The 22,138-nt window shown below is 41.3% G+C and overlaps 1 protein-coding gene across 8 annotated transcripts in view; it reads left to right on the top strand.

Moving 5' to 3' along the window:
* The first annotated feature begins 2,214 nt into the window (after nucleotides 1–2,214).
* The window catches only part of LOC138743492 (serine/threonine-protein kinase 32B-like), a 177,055-nt gene continuing 157,131 nt past the window's right edge, over nucleotides 2,215–22,138 (top strand). For 6 of the 8 annotated variants that reach the window (XR_011344926.1, XM_069898960.1, XM_069898961.1 and 3 more), the window contains exon 1: nucleotides 2,215–2,427. Coding sequence is in view for 7 of the 8 variants with exons in the window: in XM_069898960.1 (XP_069755061.1) it covers nucleotides 2,352–2,427 (76 nt within the window). In the remaining variant the exon portion in view is untranslated. The remainder of the gene's footprint in view (nucleotides 2,428–22,138) is intronic. The other 2 variants (XM_069898966.1, XM_069898964.1) reach the window with 1 other exon arrangement.

The following is a 22,138-nucleotide window of genomic DNA, read 5'->3' as shown; positions in this document are numbered from 1 at the left end:
TGGTTGCCGGAAAACTCCCAACTCGGAGCTGAACAATTCTAAATGTTGCAACCGCTAGATGTTGACAACAAGGCGGTGCAATAATGTCAGTGTCTCTCTGCAGAGTGAACTCTTCTCCAGTCCTCCGGCTCCGCAACAATTAGGGATGCAGCGCTTGGAACCCACGAGACGAGGATAAGACCGAGTTACCTGCAAGGTGTTTAATTTATTTAATTTAAAAATGATCTTAAAATATTAATCTTCTTGAGAACATTCATGCAAGAGGAGCAGAAGGGTGTAAGGACTGGCATTTACTCGGGTCTTCGCCTACAGCTGACACCCACTCACCTGGTCAACGCGACCATACCCTGCTGCGTGGCGGTACCGAGCTCGCCCATGCCTCGCATCAGCTCCTGATCATCTGTCATCGTCCCCCTCTCCCCTCCCTCCAGGTAACGTGGAGCTGAAGATGGGAACCAACCACTCTCATAAAACGCCGGTGTTTGATGAGGACCAAGACGGTAAGAAATGTTCGGTTGACTCGGTGCAAACTTTGGGTGATATTTATGTTATTTGCGCCCGTGGAAATGTCCTGCTTCCGAACACACCATGAGACAGTAGCGTCCTTAAACGCCCCGACTAAACCTCCCTCGAAAATGGATACAACGCTGTTGTTTTTGAGAGCTCTCGGGGGAAGGAAGTTCAGAACCGGGTGTCTTGCCTTGTGCAATTTCCCAAATAATCGGAACCATTGAAATAATCGATCCCTTCGTCGTGGTTCTGATCCAATCAGGCGATTCCAGGAGGTCCTACGGAAGGTCAACAGATAGAAACAAAATCAACCTTGCCGGTTGGAGACCCTTTATCAGTACAGCTGAAAGCTCCATTGAACTGAACCATTAACATTGGCAGGGGCATAGATAGATGGGGTAAATAGTCAGCCATGGACTCATAGCTTTCAGGTGAGGGGGATAAGTTTAAATGGGACATGAGGGGTGCCTTATTCACACAGAGGGCGGGACGTATATGAACAAACTACCATTGGAAGTGGGAGGGATGGGGTCTATTAAAAGACATTCAGACGGACTGCCTTTTCCGTTCTGGGGATGCTGCATGGCCTGTTAAGTTCTCCAGCACATTTGTATATTGTACTCGACCCTAGCATCTGCAGATTTCTTTGTTCAAATACATTTAGACAGGGATATGGCTGAATTCAGACAAATGAGACTGCTTGGACAAGTTGGGCTGAAGGGCCTGTTTCCATGCTGTACAACTCTGTGGCGTTCTCTCTCCTCCACATGCTGCCTGATTTGTTGAAGGACTGCACTGTGTTTTTGTTTGGATTTCTAGCATTTTTATTTTCAACTCTAATTTTACAGCCTGTTTAAGGATTTTTTTTTCCAGAATATGCTATGAAAAATACATAAGATCTGAGATGTAGCAATTTTATAACGAAATTGGTAAAAAGCCTCCATCACCTCTCCTAAAGCTTCTTCCACCATGTCCACCTGTTTCTCTGATAGTCTTCATATTTTTTTAAGAAGGTTTAAGAAGATTTAAGGAGAAAGATTGTGTTCTGGGTAGAAAACTGGAGGGCTCAAGCTGGGAAAAGTGTCAAAGTCTGCCACCTTTTTCCTAAGAGTCCAGAACTGTGAGGGCGATGCGAGGGGATAAGGGTTGATTCACAGCTTGGTAATGAATGAACCAAATGAGGAAGGTAGATACTGATCTCCTCACTAGACAGGAAGGTGCAACAGCACTTCATGAGAAGATTGAAGAAGGAAAGGTACTGGCCACCATTATGCCAACCTTCTACAGGAGCTCTTTTTCGAGAGCATCCTGGCCAGCTGCATTTGTGTGGTTTACTGTTGCTTCAGAAAAATAGATTGGAGGTCAATCCATAAGGCCATAAGAATGGCAGAGAGGATCACTGGTTTCTCTTCCCCGCCACCCCCATTGATATGATCTACCAGGATCTTTGTCTGGAGGGGGCAAGCAAAATAATTCATTTTCAAGTTGGTTAACCATGCAATTTACTGGAGTTACCTACCCAGGAATTGTGCAGTGTGAAAAGATTGGACAGGGTTGGGCCCCACAAAATCGACTCGGCTCTGAGATCTGGGAGCCTGGCTGAGTTCACCTGCCAATCCACTTCTGGCAGTGTGAAAGCACAAATGATGTAACAGGTAAGCTTTGTGATGTCAGCACTGACATGCATCACATAGGCATCTGCGAACATGCGTCTAGTGTTTGTAACATACCATTGAAAACTTTGTTGCCTGCTTTGTAATTGAGGCACAAAGTTGCAGGGTCAGCATCCGTAAATATTTCCTGTTCGCCATTACAACTGAGTGTGTAATGCATCATTTGCAATGTCATTGTTGGGGGTGGGACACATGTTTTCCCCCCACTCCCCCCATTTAAAATGCCGGGTTGCAGATTTACCAGGTAAGGCTGCAGTGTGAAAGGCCTGAGAGATGTAGCCTTCCAGGGAATTTTACTCAGGTCCTAGGAGGGTCACCTAGATTAGGCAGTGTGAAAAGGCCTATTCAGCTGCTCCCATTGGGAAAGAGCTCAGGTTGAGGAACAGCTTCTTCCCACAGCCAGTGAGAAGGCTGAACAACCAAAGGAACTGCTCACACTAACCATTCGAGACTCATATTTATGAAACATCTATTTATTTGTATGTTTATGAATACTTCTCTTGCAAATGCATTGTTTGTCTGTATGTGTACTATGTTAGGCTATGTGTCTGCGAATTTTGTACTGAGGACTGCGGAATGCTTTTTCTTTGGGTTGTACTTGTGCAACCAGGTGGTAATAAACTTGATGTTCCAGCTGGAGGTGGTATGAGAGGAAGTGGCTGTGGGGGCAAGTTTAGAAGTGGGAAGGCTGTAGAGAGAATATAGGAGGAGAGGAAGAAGATATCTTCATGGACAGCTCAAATAATTTGTATAAAAACTTGGGAACCCTCTGTAAGTCTGACCTCCTCTGTGGAGACAGAAACATTAATATTTCAGTTTAAGTCCTTTAATCAGATTTGGACAATTAAGGAAACAAGCACGTTTTAAGTTGCAGGGAGGGGAGATATTTGCTCTATTTTCAGAAATGTAATGAAACAATTGTATTATGATGGAAGAGGAAACCTTTTTTTTAAAATGACCAGGAGATCCTTTTCCACACATAGGGGAATTGGTATGTGGAATGAACTGCCAGAGGAAGCTAAGGAGGTGGTTAGAATTAGAAGATGTGGATGCATATATAGATAGGAAAAGTTTAGGTGGATGCAGTCTTAGTGCAGAACTCACTCAAGTTGGTGCCTTGGTAGAAGAGAAGAGAAGGGAAGGGAGGAAGTAAGAGGAGAAAAAAAAGAGCTTTGTTATATGTGTTTTATATATATTTTTTTTTAAATTTCGGGGGGGAGAGAATAACCGTCACTGCAAAATCAGTTGACACTTGCGAACAAGATCGCAATCCAAATGGAAAGGGGAGTTGTGGTTGCCCGGCAAGTGATAAGGGGCAACTCAGAGAGGGGGGGGGGGGGCATTTGGCTTTAAGGTAATATTGGGTGTGGGAGTTGTTGGAGTATTTTATGTTTTAAATGTGCCAAAATGTGCCACTTGTGGATATTTTGGGGAGGCAGCACCCAAGAGAGAAGGAATATTCATATTATTCGAATAGGCATAAAACACTCAAGGATTTGTATGTTTTTGTTGTCGACCCATATTCAAGGGAGAGTTAGGAAAACTGAGGATAAAGCTAGATTACTATCTGATCATTCACCCCTGTTATTAGCAATAGAACTGGAGGACATCCCACCAAGAACATATAGATGGAGGTTAAACTCCATGCTACTTAAAAGGGAGGAATTTAGAGAGTTTATTGAATGCCAAATTAAAACATATTTTGAAATAAACACTGAATCAGTGAAAAAAAAATTATATTATGGGATGCAATGAAAGCCTTCATTAGAGGGCAGATAATAAATTATGTAACTAAGATGAAAAAGGACTACAATCGGGAAATAGAGCAGTTGGAAGTAGAGAAAAGGAACTAGTAAAAAGGGATGATATAATGAAAAAGAGAGAATTGGCAGACAAAAAGATAAAATACGAAACATTATAAACATTACAATCATACAAGGTGGAGAACATAATGAAAATAAAGCAAAAGTATTACAAACTGGGAGAGAGAGGGGAGGGAGTTACCTGAAACAGGACAATTGGTATTCAAGGCTTTTGGTTTAAGGGTTGACCCTTGTACCTAATTGCTCCCCTGAACTGACTGACCCCTGACTTACTCCAGTCACTCACTGATGGCTCAAGATTCCAGCCTGCTTCTCTGAGCTGACATCCATCTGTTCAGCGCCTGTCTTCCTGGCTGGTTCTGAGCTCTGTTGTTACCAAACTGGCACCAACAGAGCATCAGAGCCCCACTTGTGAAAGTCAGGTGGATAATTTTTTTTTCAACTTGTGATATCATATTGGCTCTGTAAAAAGTTTAGTTTTTGGATCTTTTCGATGTTCAGAACTTCGGATACTGGGTGCCATCACTCAGGGAGGTAGGTGGTAGTCACTTGGAGGTGACAAAATAAATCATTTAGTTCCCTGATACAATTTGTGTCTTGCGTGTATAAATATGTATTACCCCATCATACTATTAATTGTATTTTCTAGGATACATCCATCTGTTATGTGCAAGTGAGAAATGTAAAACAAAATCAAATGGGTTTTATATTACCTCAATCTCCTAACTTGCTAAATATTTCATATTGTTGGGCAGCAATGCAAAACTCTGGCTTTTCATTCCACTTTTCACAGTGCATTTTCTCCTTGTACTCTGAATGCTTCCGGCAAGGCCATCTTTGTTATTGGAGAAGGCTGTAAACACTCACAAGGTCGGGTTGCATTCATGGGAAGAGAAACCGGTTTCTGGTTGAAGATCTTTCATTCTGACTTGGACCTGAAGCATTAACCTAATTTCTCTCCCCATATTTGCTACTTGACCTGCTGAATGTGTCCAGCATTTATGTTTTCATTTTAGATTTATGGGATCTGTGGTTAGGGTATTGATTATCCATCCTTAATTGTGTCTTGGAACATAGAACATTGCAGCACAACATAAGCCTATTGGCACCTATGCAAACCTACCTCATAACAATCTAATCCTTCCCAATCTCTCACCCATTACTATCAATTTTTCTTGCATCAATATTGCCTATCTAAGAGTCCTTTAAATGTCCCTAATTTACCAGACTCGACAACCACCCCAGGCAATATGTTTCAGGCACCTATCCTTCTATGTAAAAGAAAATCTTGCATTTTGCCTCAACTTTCCTCCACTCACCTTAAACAAATGTCCTCTAGTATTCACTTTCCAAGTGCCAGCTGACAGAAAGGTTTGCATCCATTTGGTAGCTATTTTCCACTGCTGGATAGCTGTAACATTTGTATCTTCAATGCATCTCAAATGGTCATTTACAGCATTGCTCCAAGCCTGGAAGTATACCAAAGTCATTCAGCCCATTCCATCCACATTAATTCCTTTATCTACTTCTTTCCATTACACCAGCACTATCTACACGTGGTTCAGAAAGGTAACAGGTTTTACTAGTACTACAGTTTTCGATTGGGCATTCCATGTTCCATCAACCTTTGCACAAAAAAAATTAGTTCACTTGCAACATTCCATGATTTTAAATTTAAATCTTTCATTTGAAGCTATTTGCCAGCCTGACGGTCCTGATTTGTGATACTCCTGTACCACCTCCTTGATGATAGGAAGTCAAACATAATGTGTGCTGGTTGGAAAGGGACTTTGATAATCCTTTGAACCCAATATATGCAACGGTCTCAGTGAATGTCTTCAATAGAGGAAGGGGAGACTCTTGTGGTCTTCTTTGGTGATCATCTGTATTGACTTCTGGTCCAATGCTTTGCAGTGATTTTTAAGATTCAGTCAATTCTAATGATATTTGTTGGAAATTTTTCTGGAAATAACGATGTACTCTCTGTTGTATCAGCAGATAATGACTTATCAGCTTTGTGCAAGGCATTGTGATGTATGTGGGTGACACAGTTGGCGTAGCGGTTAGTGCAGTGCCTTTACAGTGCCAGCGATTGAGACTGGTGTTCAAATCCTGTGCTGTCTGTAAGGAGCTTGTACATTCTCCCTGTATCTACGTGGGTTTTCCCTGGGGGCTCTGGTTTCCTTCCACTGTTTGAAACATTCCGGGGGTGTAGGTTAATTGGGTATAAATTGGCGGAACAGACTTGTTGGCCGAAATGGCCTGTTACCCTGTTGTATGTCTAAATTTTTTTAAGAATACACTGTTTGAAAGCTACTTTAAAGTAACCTCAAGTGTGTTGTGATGGGTTAGTGTTATCATTTAATAGCTTGTGTCAGCAATATTATATCTCTTGTTAACCTTGAAGTGATCCAAAATCCTGCTGGACTTGTACAGTTCCATTTAGTTTCGCTTCTGTACTCACTCACTTCAATTGGGTCCATGCTGGTAATGCCTCATTTGAAAATCCTTTGCATGGCCCTATCCCCACGTTTCTCCTTAACCTCAAGCTTGAAACTCTGGCAAAATCTCTCCAGTTTGCCTTTTCTGGCCTCTTGATCATCTTTAGGTCAAAGAAGATGCTAACTACTTGGCTTTTTCTTTTTGCTCAAGGCTCTGAAAACTTTTTCCTCTAGCCAAATGTTTATTCACCTATCCTGATCCCTCCCTAAGTGGCTGACTGTCAGAATTGCTTAACATCTCTGTGAGGCAGAAAGATATTTTAGTGTTGAGGGTACTTGAGTTCAATATTGAATTCTATTCACCTAAGATTATGAAATCTTACATGTCGTCAACAGCAAAAGATCTTGGCAGTGTGGTTAGCGCAATCCTGTTGCAGCGCTAGTGATTGGGACTGTGGTTCCAATCTGTAAGGAGCTTGTACATTCTTCCTGTGTCTGAGTGGGTTTCCCTGTTGACTGGGGTTTCCTCCCACCATCCAAAGTGTACTGGAAGTTGTCAGTCAATTGGGTGTGATTGGGCAGTATGGGCTCTTAGGCTGAAAGGGCCTGTTACTCTGTTTGATGTCATAAATGATTGACTTATAATCGGGTAATATTATCACCATAGGGGAGGATATAACCACCAGTCATTGACACTTAAGTTTGTTTGTTGACACATGCAATAGAATGCAATGATGTTTTGTTTTTTGCCATTGCCTATTTTCCTACCATCAATATGCTAGGCATCAGTATTGACAGGAACTATCCATCTCCTGACTCCAGAAACACTTTCCACCCATAAACATGAGGCTCTAGCAACAATGAAGTAACTGAAAGCTGCTCCAGGAGAAATGGATTACTTGAATACCACCTCATTCTCCACCTTCAGGATCTTCATCACTTATTGTTATCTGAATATAGGGTATAGTACATGGTTAATGTCAGGATTCTTAATAGTTTTGAGGAATAGAAGTTAATGGGGTGGTTAAGAAGATGTATGGTATCCTGGCTTTCATTAGTGAGGTATTGTTTCAGCTCTATAAAACTCTGGTTAAACAACACTTTTAGTATTGCATTCAGTTCTGGTTGCATCATTACATGTGCTTTAGAGAGGGTGCAGAGGAGATTTACAAGGATATTGCCTGGATTGGAGAACATGCCTGAGGAAGCAAGGTTGGCTTTTCTCTTTGGGGTGGTGTAGGATGAAAGGTAACAATAGAGATAGAAAGATTGAGACACCTAGATAAGGTAGACAGATAGCACCTTTCTCCTGGGGTGACTAAGAGATACCAGATGACATCTGTTTAATGTGAGTGGAGGAAAGTTTGAGAGATGACAGAAGTAAGATTTTTTTTTAAAGAGTAGTAGGCATCTGGAATGCATTGTCAAGGGTGATGGTAGAGGCTGGTACAGGGATGCACGGATGCAAGAAAAATAGAGAGTTGAGGATTTGAGGTAGGGAGGATTTTGTTGTGGAGTAGCTTTACGTAGGTTGCCAAATCATAGTTTTCCACATTGTAGACGGAAGGGCCTGTACTAGACTATAATGTTCTGTTCTATCTAACTATCTAAAATATTTAATGAGGCAGCCTCTCCTGCTTCCTTGGCCAGAGAATGCTTCAGATCCCCCCTCTCTGGGGGGGAAAGCAGTGCATCCTCATTTCTGTCCTAAATCTACTCAAATTTTGAGGCTCTGTGACCTAGTTCTCATCTCATCTACCAGTGGAAACAATTTTCCTGTCTCTATCTTGCCTATCCCTTCCATAATTTTTTATTTAATTCCATTTTGTTCTTCTAAATTCAAGTGAGCACAATCCCAGGCAACTCGATGCTTCCTCAGAGGCTAATCCTCTCATTTCTGGAATTAACCCAGTGAACCTCCTCTGTACCACTTCCAAAGCCAATATCCTTTCCCAAGAAATGAGACCAGAACTGCACCCAGTGCTCCAGGTGCAGACTCACCAGTACACTGTATAGTTGCAGCAGGATCTCCAAATTCTTAAATTCAAGCCCCTCTCCCCTCCTCACACCCCATCCCCAGCAACAAAGGCCTACATTTCATTGGCCTTCTAGATTACCTGTTGCATCTGCAAACTAACTTTTTGTAATTCATGCATAAACACTCCCACGTCTCTCTGCACAGCAGCACGTGGCAATGTTTCATCATTTAAATAAACTTGTGTACTATTTTTTCTTCCAAAACAGATGACCTCACATTTAACAACATTGCATTCTATCTGCCAGACCCTTGTCCACTCACTTAACTTATCCCCATCTCTCTGCATCCTTTGCAAAATTTGCTTGTCCACTCAATTTGGTGTCACCAGCAAACTTGGATATTCCACATTCAGTCCCCTCTTCCAAATCATTAATGTTGTGGGCCCAGCACTGACCCCAGCAGCACTCAGCTTATTACTGATCACCAGCCAGAGATGCATGCATTAATCCCAACTCTTTGCCTTTTACTAACTATTCCTCTTATCCATGCTAACACCTTACCCTAACTCCATACATCCTTATGTAATGGAAGTCTTTCATGCAGCATATTGTTACACACTTTCTGGAAATCCAAGTGCATAACATTCACCTGTTCCCTTCCATCCACTTTGCTCATTAGATCCACAAAATTCTCCAGTAAATTTGTCAAACAGGACATGCCCTTCTTGAATCCATGCCTGATGGAACTATTTCTTCATTAACGATAGCTTCAAGCATTTTCCAGAGTACAAACCTTAAGCTAACCTGCCTTCTGCCTGCATCCCTTTTTTAAACAGCAACATAACATTTGATGTCTTGAACCTCCCCTGGGACCTGCCTGGAATTGGGCATTTTGGATAATTACCACATATGCCTCTACCATCTTTTGATGAGTAACAGAGTTAATGCAAGATGGCTTTTTTCCACTGAGGTTAGGAGAGATTAAAAACTAGAGGACATAGGTTAAGGATGAAAGGGGGAAAAGTTTAAAGGGAACATTAGGGGAAACTTTAAGGGTGTGATGGGAGTGTGGAACAAATTGCCAGCTGAACTGGTAAATGCAGGCTCAATTTTGACCTTTTAAGAAACATTTGGACAGGTAAATGGATGGTACAGGGATTGCTGGGATATGATCTGGGTGCAGGTCAGTGGGATGAGGCAGGATGATAGTTCAGCACAGACTAGAAGGGCCAAAGGGCCTGTTTCTGTGCTGTGGTGTTCTATGGTTTTATTTTCAGAACCCTGAAATTCCATCAGAAGCAGGGACTTGTCTACCTTTTGACCCTACTCGTTTGCTCAGCACCACCACTTAAATGATAGCAATTGTATTGAGGTCCTCACCTCCCATAACATACTTGATATCACTCTTTGGCATATTAGACATGTCTTCCACTGTGAAGACTGACACAAAATAGTCGATCAAAGTCTCAGCAATATCTGTATTACCCAATATTAATTTGCCCCTTCTTGTTTTCTAAGGCATCTACATTCACTTCATCAATCCTTTTCAGCTTTATATAATTACTAAAAAAACTTATCTTTTTATATTTTGTGCTACTTTGATTATCCATCTTTTATTTCTTTATTGCTTGCTTAATGGTAATTTGTTACTTTTTAATATTTTATTACAAATTTTCCAACTTTCCCTCTACTCTTAGTGACTTTGTATGCATGAGCTTTTAATTTGATGCCTTCCTTAGTTATCCAAGGTTGATTCTCCCTATCCTTGCTATCTTTGTTTCAAACTAGTCTTCCACTGTTCCTCAACTGTCCCACCATATAGCCTGTATTCCCAGTCTATGCTACCCAGCTCCTCTCTTATCCTGTTGTAGTCTCCCATGTTTAGGTATAATATACCGGTTTTAGATCATATTGCACACTATTTGCATGAGAAATTCAATCATGCTGTGATCACTTTTTTTTCCCCAAGAGGATTCCCCAACTACAAGATCATTAATTTTACTTGTCCTATTGCACAGAACCAGATCTAAGATGGCATGTTGGCTCAGAAATACATTGTTCAAGAAGTTATCACTGATGCATTCTAGAGTTCCTTTTCAAGATTGCTTTGACTGACTTGGTTCACTCAATCAAAAAGCAAATTAAAGTTGCTTGTGACCTCTACTGGTTCATTCTTGCATGCATCAGATATTTTTGGTTCATTGTTTGTGTCACTGTAATGTTAATATTTGTCAGTCTCGCTCCTACCAGTGTTTTCCCTTTACTGTTCCTAATCTCTGCTAAAATGGATTCAACATTTTACTCCTTAGATTTTCTGCCACCTTAATCTCATCCCTTCCCTTCCTGCCCATCGTTCCACAAAACCTTGGATATTTCATTCTCTATCATCTCCACACTGCAACCATGTTTCACCAATGGCTGCAAGTTCATTGATGTACTTCTAATATTCAGATAAAATTCCCTTATCCTCATTGTACTTTTAGACCATAGTAATCTTTGTCTTTTGCATTTGACTTTTCTGCTTAAAAAAAAAAAAAAATTTTGCTTTGGTCTCAGCCTTTCTACATGGAATCCCATTCCCTGCCATATGCTTAAACCCTCCCCAACATCATGAGCAAACAATGCCCCTTGGACATTGATCCCAGTCTTGCCCTTTGTCCCGGTGACTCTATATCTGCACTTTATTATTGCATATACTTGCAGGTGGGTTGACTTACTTGGATAGCACACAAAATAAACCTCTTTACTACTGTTGAGAAATAATTCAATTTGTTTATTTTTTGGTCCTCCACATGTAATTAATTTACAACATGTTAGAAGCTGATTGAATGCTCTGGTTTTCCTGCCACATCCCAAAGACTTGCGGGGCTAGTAGGTGAATTGGTCAGGTGGGTGTATTTGGGAGCACAGGCTTGTGAGCCAAAAGTGTCTGTTACTTTGCTATAATCTCAAATTAAAATTAAACCTGTGCCACCCAATTAACCCACCAACCCTGTACATTTTTGGAGGGTGGGAGAAAACTGTAGTTCTCTGAAGAAACCCACACAGGTCACAGGGAAAATGTACAAACTCCTTACTGACAGGGGCAGATTTAAACCCAGGTTGCCAGAGTGGTAATTGTGTTGAAGGCAAGTGTAGGCAGGCAGGCAAAAATGGCTGGTTAATACCAACAGCAGACAGGTCCAGTACAATCCAACCAAGCTCCAAAGCACCAGCACTCATTCCAACTATTTGGGCTGTGGCCTTGCTGCTACTGAGAATGCTGCTCTTGGTGGAGTGTACAAAGGAAAACTGCAGATAAATCAGTCAGACAGTCCTAGGTGTCAATGGCAACCAAGGCCAGGAGATTGGGAAATAGGCTTTGGATAGATTCCAAGATCTCATGAGTAGGTAGAGAAGAGTTCAGATAAACAATTAAACTGATGGTCACTGACTTTCGATGGGTTAAAACACTTTATCTGAGGGTGCCCATTTTTCGCCAATGTTGTCTGACTGAATCCTGTGGTTGGTTATTTCCTGTGCAATGTTGTGATTGGTGCTTGTGCAGTCAATAGGAACTGTCAAGTTGAACTTTTGGTATGGCATCATTCAATCCATTCACGTTTAATTGCATTTCACCCTGCAAAAAAAAATCAATTTCAAGTGCCTCAGAATGAATCAAACAAAGCGCCTACACTGCCAGGCTCGCACCAGCAACTGTAAATAAGGAAAAAAAATGTGCATCTTAACTTTGCAATTTTGAAATAATAGATACAGATTTATTCCATATTCTGCAACTTGTCTATTTCAGTGTTGGTTTTAATTCCTAGTAGCAATTAGTGCTCCAAAATTACTTATTTGATTGCAAGTTTATAAAGATGATTGAAATGATTTCCAAAGAGGTATACTAGTTAAGTGCACCAGAGAAACTGAAGTGACAGCACCTGCAGAGACAAATGCATAATAAGCTTAAATATCTCCATTATCTGTCCTCTGTTAGCAAATCACTGGAGTTGTTAGGATTACATTGGCTTAAGACTTTGCATTATATTGCAAACTATTAGTGGTGTATTGAAATTATTCCTTCCAATGAAACATGAATAGAACCTGACATTCTCTCCATGATCCATTCGGATTGGCCACCCCCCCCAATGATTGCTACAAATGATGCTTTTCGCTGTGACTCCATTGGTAATGCTCAAAGCTGGAGGCTTGATGAGAGCTATAAGCAAGTAAAGTTGCATTCTCTACCCCAAAATGAAAGTAACGCTTTCAAGAAAGTGGAAATCAAATACCCGACATGGAATAGTGCAAGTTTTAATTGAATGGCAGTATACAAAAATACTCATGAATCAACCAGCAAACACTGTCAAACTCTCCACCTGTTATTCTTCTCTTGAGGGGATTGCTCTGATCAGAAGGGGGAGTCTGACAGGTGCTTGTCTCTCTGCTTCACAGGGTGAATGAATGAGCAATCAGAGCAATGGTATTTCACTGGCAATCCTGGGGGTCGGGGGTTGTGGGGGAGAGGGTTCCCTCAGGTATTGGTAGTTCTCTTTCCCTGCTGATTCTGCCAAGCCCATTCCTTTGCCTGTAGTTTAACTAAGTTAGTGGTCCTCAACCTTTTTCTTTTTACCCACATACCACCTTAAGCAATCCCTTACTAATCACAGAGCACCTATGGTATAGGGAATACTTCAAATGATATTTGAGTGGAAAGAAAATGATTGAAAACCATTGCACTAGATTATGGATTGGGTCACTGGGAATCTCATTCATCCATTCACACCTTCACCAATTTGATGGTGACTGTTTTAAACTGCTCCTATCGAGTTTTATTGCAACTTGTCTCTGACATTGTAACCAACTCCAACAGGACATCAAAGCTAGGAACACAAATGAGAAAGAAATGAAATAATAAAGGAGGAGACAGTGTGATGGTTAGTGAGTAAAGTGATGTTTAAAATGTAGTTCTAAATCACTGATTTAATAAGGCAGCTCACCTGCAAGAGATCTTCCAAAAGTTGTCTGACTAAAACTCCTTCCTATCTTTGTCATGTGTTTAACTTTTCCAAGCAGCAAACCTCTATTTAGCACTGAATTAAAACTACCCCCTTTCTCACTTGCAAGTGATCTCAGGAATTAACGGCCAATAGGCCATTAAAGTGCCGTGTGAAAACAAAATCAGCTCAATGCTGGCATCAGGTGATGGTCATTTGACGCCAGGGATTGACAGCCTCAAACTCTAGTATAATCCCCAGCATCTGCAGATGCCGGCATTGCAATCAGGCAAGTGTGAAATGGGTAATTGCATTGTGGGATTGAAATTACCCAAGTTTTTGCATGAGTGCAGGAACGTGAAGGAATAAAAGATTAAAATGAAGGAATGAACTTTGCAGTGGGAAAATTGCAGCGAGGAGAGAGAGGAAATAAATAGCAATAGTGGAAATTTTTAAACAACATGGGAAAATTAGTGGTGTTAAAGCACAAAATTTATAAAGATCGTGAGGGGGAAAAGTGATGGTGGACCTTCCCTCCTAGAATGCCATGCAGCAGAGAAACTTCTCCATGAATGCTCCGTGCATCCAGCAGGACATGCAGCCCTTTCTCTGCCACATGGAATTCTAGGAGGGAAGGTCCACCATCGCTTTCCCCCCCACAATATTTATAAATTGTACGTGATAGCACTACCAACTTTCCCACCCTGTTTAAAAATTGTCCACCATTGCTATTATTGCTACCACTTTCCCATAGTCCCTTATAAAAGTTTATATAGGTCAGCACAACAAGGGCTGAAGGGCTCATTTATACTGTACATAAAGCTTAATTATATAATTAGACATGATTAATTTGGGTCAAATATAAGATCATAATACATCAATCAAGATTTAGGGCAGGTCCACCATCACTCGATGCATCATGGCATCACCAGTAGAAGGTAGAACAGTCCTAACCCCAGGGATGGCTCCTTGCAAGTGTGAAAGCATTCAGTGTCCCAGTTAGGAGTGGTCAAGTGTGAAAAGCCAAACCCCCATTCCTATCCCAGGACACTAAACGGCCAACTTAGTGGGACACAAGTGTGAAAGGGGCTACTATTAACCCAACATCAACCTTCTTATTGTTCCCACTGGATTTTCTTATTCACTGAAATGAGGACATGGACATAAAGCTGTACAGCAGTGGTTCTTGACCTTTTTCTTTTCACTCACATACCACTTTAAGTAATCCCTCTGTCTTCAGTGTTCTGTGATTAGTAAGGGATTGCTTAAGATAGTATGTGAGTGGGAAGAGAAGGTTGAGAATCACTGCTTTAGGCCCAATTGTTACTGAAATATTTTGCTTGAGAAAAATTGTCATTGGCCCATTTCCTTTGGAGTTATGAAACCGTGCAAATAATGAGTCAATTGGGTACAATTAAAACAATGGTTTTCAAACCTTTTTCTTTCCACTCACATACCACCTTAAGCAATCTTTTACTAATCACAGAGCACCTATGGCATAGGGAATACTTAAAGTGGTATGTGAGTGGAAAGAAAAAGGTTGCGATCCTCTGATCTGGTCTGTACATGTTTGCACAAGATACAAAGACTACAGTTCAGCCTTAAACAATGCAAAAATATAACATAAATTAAATGTAAATAATCCCAACAGGGATGCAGTGCTAATTTTTTAGGTGCCAGAGCTGACAAAATGTCCACTATTTCCTATATCCTCTCTCTATATATGTCACACCCAATCTCAGTACATGAAATGAGCAGGTACACAAATTGGGTGTCTGTCTATCTATGAATAGGGCTTCTTCTAATGTTGAGCACTAAACCAAGATGAAAAAAATGTATGAATTTGAGAGCTTCACTGAAATATAGTGATAGTTTCACTAATATTATTAGCGGTATTTTTCCCCTTCCTGCCACCACCCCTTCTCCCCATTCCCCACCCCAAAATCCACCCGTAAAATCCCCTGATTTAGATCTGCACTTGAATCACAGTCAATTTCTTGGACATCACCTCAGGAGCCCCTTGTCTGTGGTGAATGAGGTGGGCATCTTACTCATTAACATCGCCTCCTGTGCCAACATGTTAATTTATGTAATGACTCAGTACAGATTCAGGCAGGAGGTGGCAAAATGTCTAACTCACATTATTGAACCCACCACACCTATACAGCAGTTAAGATAGAACTTTTGACCGAATCTAACTTCACTTTTCCCTTTGATCCCACACCAAACTCACTCAATCCATCCATGCACTCAGTTCAGATCCGGTCATTGAATAGGCAACAACGTGCATTTTATCCCAGAAAGACCGCTCTCTACTTTGCTTACCACCTTAACGCCTCACGAGTCCCTACGTTGTTTTCTTTTCCTATGTACTTAACCATCCCCTTAGGCAACATGAATAGTGCAATACTTGTCTCTGCATAGACCCTCGCACTTCCAGTCAGGGGCCCAAACAGACCTTTCATGTGATTTAGAGATGTACTGGCCCCTCATCCAATCTACTCTGCTGTATTTGGTGCATGCTATCGGACATGGTCCATATCAGAGATACAAAAGATAGACTAAGTTACCACCTTGCCATCACCTGCGCTCTGTGCGTAGGAATGGCTACAAAACCTTGGTGCAAGCCATTTCAATCTTTTCGATCGTTCCCAAAGCAATCTTTACAATTAAGGTCGAAACAGAACTGAGCAATTGAAACCCACTACAGCCTATCCTATTCCAAGCTTGTTTTAGAAATGTCTGGTGGATGAAGAACACAGAACCACAAGCATGTGGGCAAGGGAAGAAGTCCGTTGGTCACTCAGGCATGCTCTGGCACTCAATATGATCATCGATGACCAACAGTGGATTCAACTCTTCCTCTTCGAATATTCCTTCCAGTGGTTGCTCCCCTGTACCCAACTCCACCTTAATTATGCCTGATTATCAAGTCCCCCTCTCTTTCTGAAAATCCACTTTCCATGAAACCTTCAGGCGTCAATTGTTCAAACACCAGAATCTGGAATCCACGTTGCACCTGGGGAGTGCATTGCGTGTATATACTTCTGACCTGGACATATGAGTGAAATGAGACAGCAGGTGTGCTTCTAGGGCTGTGAGGAGATCCATCAAGAAGTTCACTTGGATATCAGAGATGCTGAATTCTGTCCCACTGCATACATGATCAGATGGAAATGCGTAGATATCAGTGCCCTCAGTTAATCAATGACAGACTTTAGCAAACATGAATTTGTGTTAGTTGGACCCCTTAAATACTGGTATTGGTGTTACTGCCAGAAATTGATATTGACTTTCCACAGTGAGTATGAATGACATTCACCCTACAAGCCCCAAAGGGTCATGGGTCTGATTGGTATACAGAGAGTGAGAGAATATTGGTGGAGGAAGGGAGAGAGAGACAGGGATTTATTTTGCCTTTTTATTTTAAACAGAGGTGTTGGAATGGACAACAGGTTATGGCTGTTGAAAAGAGCACAATTTAGAGTTAGAGTCAATAAAAAGGAAGATCAATTAGCACCAAGCAAGAGCAGCAAGATTCATGGTCCCAGAATTCACTTTAAAGTATCTTGGAGATATGCTCTGTATTGCTGTGCAGTGTAATTGAAGTTTTAAAATTGGTGGGCTTGTGATTATCTAAAGGCATTGACCAACTATTGCAACACTGCATGCACCAAACCCCAGGAAGAGTGAATAACAACTGCTGCAATTATTTTAAGTGCAGCAACTTCTGAGTGGATGAAATTTATGGTTATCAAAGTTTTTGGAATTGGATGGGTCTGTTCCTGAATGAAGGTGAAATAGCTGCTTTCTGCTACAGTGGATGCAAGGAGAGCTTAATTTGCACAGATTCCAGGGCAAATTCTGTCTCCTTGCATCCAGTGCAGCAATAAGTAGATATTTTGCCTTCATAGTTTTAATTAAGTGTATTATGTAATATTCTGTAGAGGTGAGCTCCAGCAACACTGCACCCTGATCACAACATAAATCTAGTCTTTTCAACTGTTTACATTGCACTGAGAAAGCAATGCTTCCTGCAAAATGTGATTTTATTTGCATGTCTGTTCTGTTTTTAAAAATAAAAATCTATGAATATTCATGTATTGCACTACAGAATATTACATAATACACTTAATTAAAACTATGAAGGCAAAATATCTACTTATTGCTGCACTGGATGCAAGGAGACAGAATTTGCCCTGGAATCTGTGCAAATTAAGCTCTCCTTGCATCCACTGTAGCAGAAAGCAGCTATTTCACCTTCATTCAGGAACAGACCCATCCAATTCCAAAAACTTTGATAACCATAAATTTCATCCACTCAGAAGTTGCTGCACTTAAAATAATTGCAGCAGTTGTTATTCACTCTTCCTGGGGTTTGGTGCATGCAGTGTTGCAATAGTTGGTCAATGCCTTTAGATAATCACAAGCCCACCAATTTTAAAACTTCAATTACACTGCACAGCAATACAGAGCATATCTCCAAGATACTTTAAAGTGAATTCTGGGACCATGAATCTTGCTGCTCTTGCTTGGTGCTAATTGATCTTCCTTTTTATTGAACTCTAACTCTAAATTGTGCTCTTTTCAACAGCCATAACCTGTTGTTCTGTTCTCATAAAAACCCTTCTCACTGAATGGTATTTTGTGATAGATAAGCTTAAATACTGACCAGATCAACAACTCACAAGCTTGGTGATTTTGTTCGAACTGAATCTACCAGTAGAGTCATGAGTCACCAGCATGATGGGTCTAGAGATTTTTGGTCAAGAAGCCCAGGATGAGCAACCTCTCTGGTATGATTGTGTTGAACACTGAGCTGAAGTTCAAGAACAGCCTGGCATATGGTGTATCATTCTCTAGATGGATAGGGATGGAGTGGAGGGTTAAGGATATAGCATCATGTGGACCTCTGTTAGATTCATTTGGAGCCTTCTCTGTTCTCTGATCAACCCCAATTCTGGTCACTCCACATTTCTAAAGTCTCTCAAACTTGGAATCATTTGAGTGACTATCTTCTTGACCCTCTCTCATCTCTTTGTCTTTTCTAATGGGAACACTTAGAACTGGGTCCATTTCTCCATTATATTGTGAGTTTCATTAACTTCCCTAATCTTGTTCTCCCTTTTACCAAATACCTAGTTTCTGTGCTGTTTTTAATGATTACTTTCTGAACCTGCCTTTCCATTTTCAATGAACAATACATTTATACCCTTGTTCTTTTATCCCCTTTTAACAGTCCTGTCTTGTTTATTGCTTCTTATTCTTTCAATGCATCATTTTGCATTTCTCATGATTACCACTTATCTGCCCATTCCACCAGGTGTGGATGACTTCTTGATAACTATAAACTATCCTCTTCACAGTTAACTGTACAATCAAGTTTTGTGTCATCTGAAAACTAAGAAACTGTCTCCTGAACAACCAAATCTAAGTCAATAATATATTGCAAAAAGCAGTCTGAGCATTAGTTCCTTGCTAAGTACCTTAGAGGTTTTTTCTGCTTTAAAGTTGTCATTGCAAAAGGTGGGATTTTGGTTAATCATTCTCCATTCACGGACTAGATCTAACACTAGCAAGATGACTATTTGTAAGCAAAGATGTTGGTAAAATCATGGGAGCGGTCATTGTCGGAGTGGGCTGAGTCAGTGTGGAAAGACTTTGGCTCAAGGAGCTTTGGTGAATAGAGCCTGAGGTGGTGGTGCATGAGTTGAAGTAAGAAAGGCCATCCTATTCAAGGAACAAAAAGACTTCAGCAGGTAGGTACAGGTAAGGGCAGGTTTTAGATATCTTATTTTTTTCCTCTAATCATAAACAGTGCCAGCCAAGGCAGGCAAATGCACCTCTTGCAGAATGATGGTCACCAGGGAAGTTGGCAGTATCCATGACAACTTCATCTGTGAGAATTACTTCCAGCTTCAGTTCCTGACAAACTGAGTTAAGGAATTGAAGTTGGATGAATACCAGATTATTCAGGAGGCAGAAGGGGTGATAGATAGGAGTTACAGGGACACTATAACACTTGGGAGGCAGGAGGAGGGTAGATGGGTGACAGTCAGGAGAGGGAAAGGGAGCAGGCAAACAGTGTAGGGCATCCCTGTGGCCATTCCCCTCGATAACAAGTATACCATTTTGGTTACTGTTGTTGGGGTGGGTGGGGGGGAACCTACTGGAGACGAGCCTCAGTAATCGGGTCTCTGGTATGGAGTCTAGTCTTGTGGCTAAGAAGGGAAAGGAGGAAAAAAGCCAAACTGTAGTGATAGGGGATTCCATAGTTAAAGGGACAGATAAGAGGTTCTGTGGAAGAGATTGGTATCCCAGATGCGATATTGACTCCCTGGTGCCAGGGTCTGAGATATCTCAGACCAAGAATAAGGCATTCTCAGGAGGATGGGTGAGGAGCCAGATGTCATGGTTCAATTTGGGATCAATGATGTGGGTAGGAAAGGTGAGGAGGTCCTGCAAGGAGAGTTCAGGGCATTAGGCGTGAGGTTGAAGGACAGGATCTCCAGAGTTATGATCAAAGGATTGCTACCCATGCCATGTGATGGCGAATTTAGAAATAGGAAGATAATGCAGCTTAACATATGGGTAAAAACATGGTGCAGGAGGTCAGGAGCCTGTTCCAATGGGGCTGTTTGCATCTGAACTGAAGGGGGACTAATATTGTTGTGGAAAGGCTTACAAACCATAGTAGTGGGTTGTATAAAGGATGGGGATGAGTCAGCGTACATGTTGGAGATTGAAAACTTGGCTGAATGGTGCACCAACAACAACTTGCACTCGATGTTACCAAAACTAAGGAGATGATGGGTGACTTTAGGAAAGGAAAGCCAGAGGTACAAAATCCAGCGATCATTGGTGGATCAGAGTTGGAGAGGGTGAGCAAATTTAGGTTCTTGGGAGTCACTATCTCAGAGGATCTTTCCTGGATCCAACACGCCAATGGTATTGTGAAGAAAGTGCCTCTACTTCAAGAGTTTGTGGAGGTTTGTTATGACACCAGAAACCCTCGCAAATTTCTTCAGAAATGTGGTGGAAAGTGTGCTAGCTGGCTGCATCAGAGTCTGGTATGGGAACACCAATACCTCTGACCAAAAGGTAGTGGACACAGCCCAGGAAATTACAGGAAAAATCCTCCCCACTATTGAGTACATCTACAAGGAATGCTGCCGTCTGAGGGCAGCAGCAATCATCAAGGACCCTCACCAGAGTGTGAGCTGTTCTAGCTGCTGCCATCAGGTAAAGGTGCCATAAGATTCGCGCCATCAGGTTCAGGAACAGCTGCTACTCCTCCACCATCAGACTCAACAACAAACTCAGACTCATTTAAGGATTCTTTTTGTTCTCTCTGTATTGTACAGTCAGTTTATTTACATTTGTTTATTGATTTACAGTTCTTTTGTTCAGGGAACGGTTTATTTTTTTGCACTACCAATTAGTGGTAATTCTACCACGCCTGCAAGAAAAAGAAATTTCAGGGTTGTATGTGAGGTCATGTATGTACTCTGACAATAAATCTGAAATCTGCTAGTGCTGCTCCGGAAAATTTAAACTAGATTTTCAGGGGGATGGGAACCAGAGGGACAGAGCAGATAGACGAATGGGGGAGGGAAAAGATGATGTGAAAATTGCATGCACGGTTAGAAGTCAACAGGTTGGACATGGTGTAAATGTTCACAATGCAGCTTTTTCAATGCAAGGAGTATTGTAGGAAAGGCAGACGAGCTTAGAGCATGGTTTGGCAAATGGAATTATGTCATTATGACTAATTGTAGTCATTAGTGAGAATTGGTTGCAGGAGGGGTAGGACTGGTAGCTCAATGTACCGGGCTTCCATTGCTTTGGACATGATAGAGGGGGGGGGGTGGGGAGGTTGTGGTGGGGAGGGATTTGAAAGGGAAAGGAAGTGGCATTGCTCGCCAGGGAAAATATCACAGCTGTGCTCAGGCATGATAGACCAGAGGGCTCGTCTACTGAGGCTATATATGTGAAGCTGAGGAATGGGAAAGGTACGACCACACTCATGGTGTTGTATTATAGGCTGTCCAATAGTCAATGAGTATTGGAGAAGCAAATCCCAGAGATAGCAAATAGCTGCAGGAAACCCAAGTTTGTGATCATAGAAAATTACATTTTTCCACATACTTACTGGGGCTTCCATACTGTAAAAGAGGTGACTGGCTTGGATTTTTAAAAATGTGTTCAAGAAAGTTTTCTAAATCAATAAATTGAGACATCAACAAGAGAGAGAGTGCAATACTGGATCTTCTATTAGGGAACAAGACAGGACGGGCGACAGAAATATGTAAGGGAACATTTTGGGTCCAGTGATCATAATGCCATTAATTTCATTAATTATGGAGAAGAATAGGCCTTGGGTTGAGATTTTAAATTGGAGAAAGACCAATTATGAGCAAATGAGAAAGGACCTAGAATGCATGGATTACAATGAGGTGTTTTTGGGCAAGGATGTGTGAGGTAAGTGAAAGGCCTTCAAAGGCAAAATTGAGAGAACAGAGTTTGTATGTTCCTGTCAGGATTAAAGGCAAGGTTGATAGGGAACATTGGTTTTCCAGGAATATTGGGGATCTAGTTAAGAAAAAGAGAGAGGTGCATGTCAGGTATAGGCAACAAGGAGCAAACGAGGTACTTGTGGAGTTTAAAAAGTGCAAGAAAAAAAACTTGAGAAGGAAATCAGGAGGGCTAAAAGAAGACATGACCTAAAGGCAATG

Source organism: Narcine bancroftii, chromosome 9, assembly GCF_036971445.1.
Source record: "Narcine bancroftii isolate sNarBan1 chromosome 9, sNarBan1.hap1, whole genome shotgun sequence".
NCBI classification, from domain to species: Eukaryota; Metazoa; Chordata; class Chondrichthyes; order Torpediniformes; family Narcinidae; genus Narcine; species Narcine bancroftii.
The sequence above is the reverse complement of the archived record's forward strand: the minus strand, read 5'-3'. Positions and strand labels throughout refer to the sequence as shown.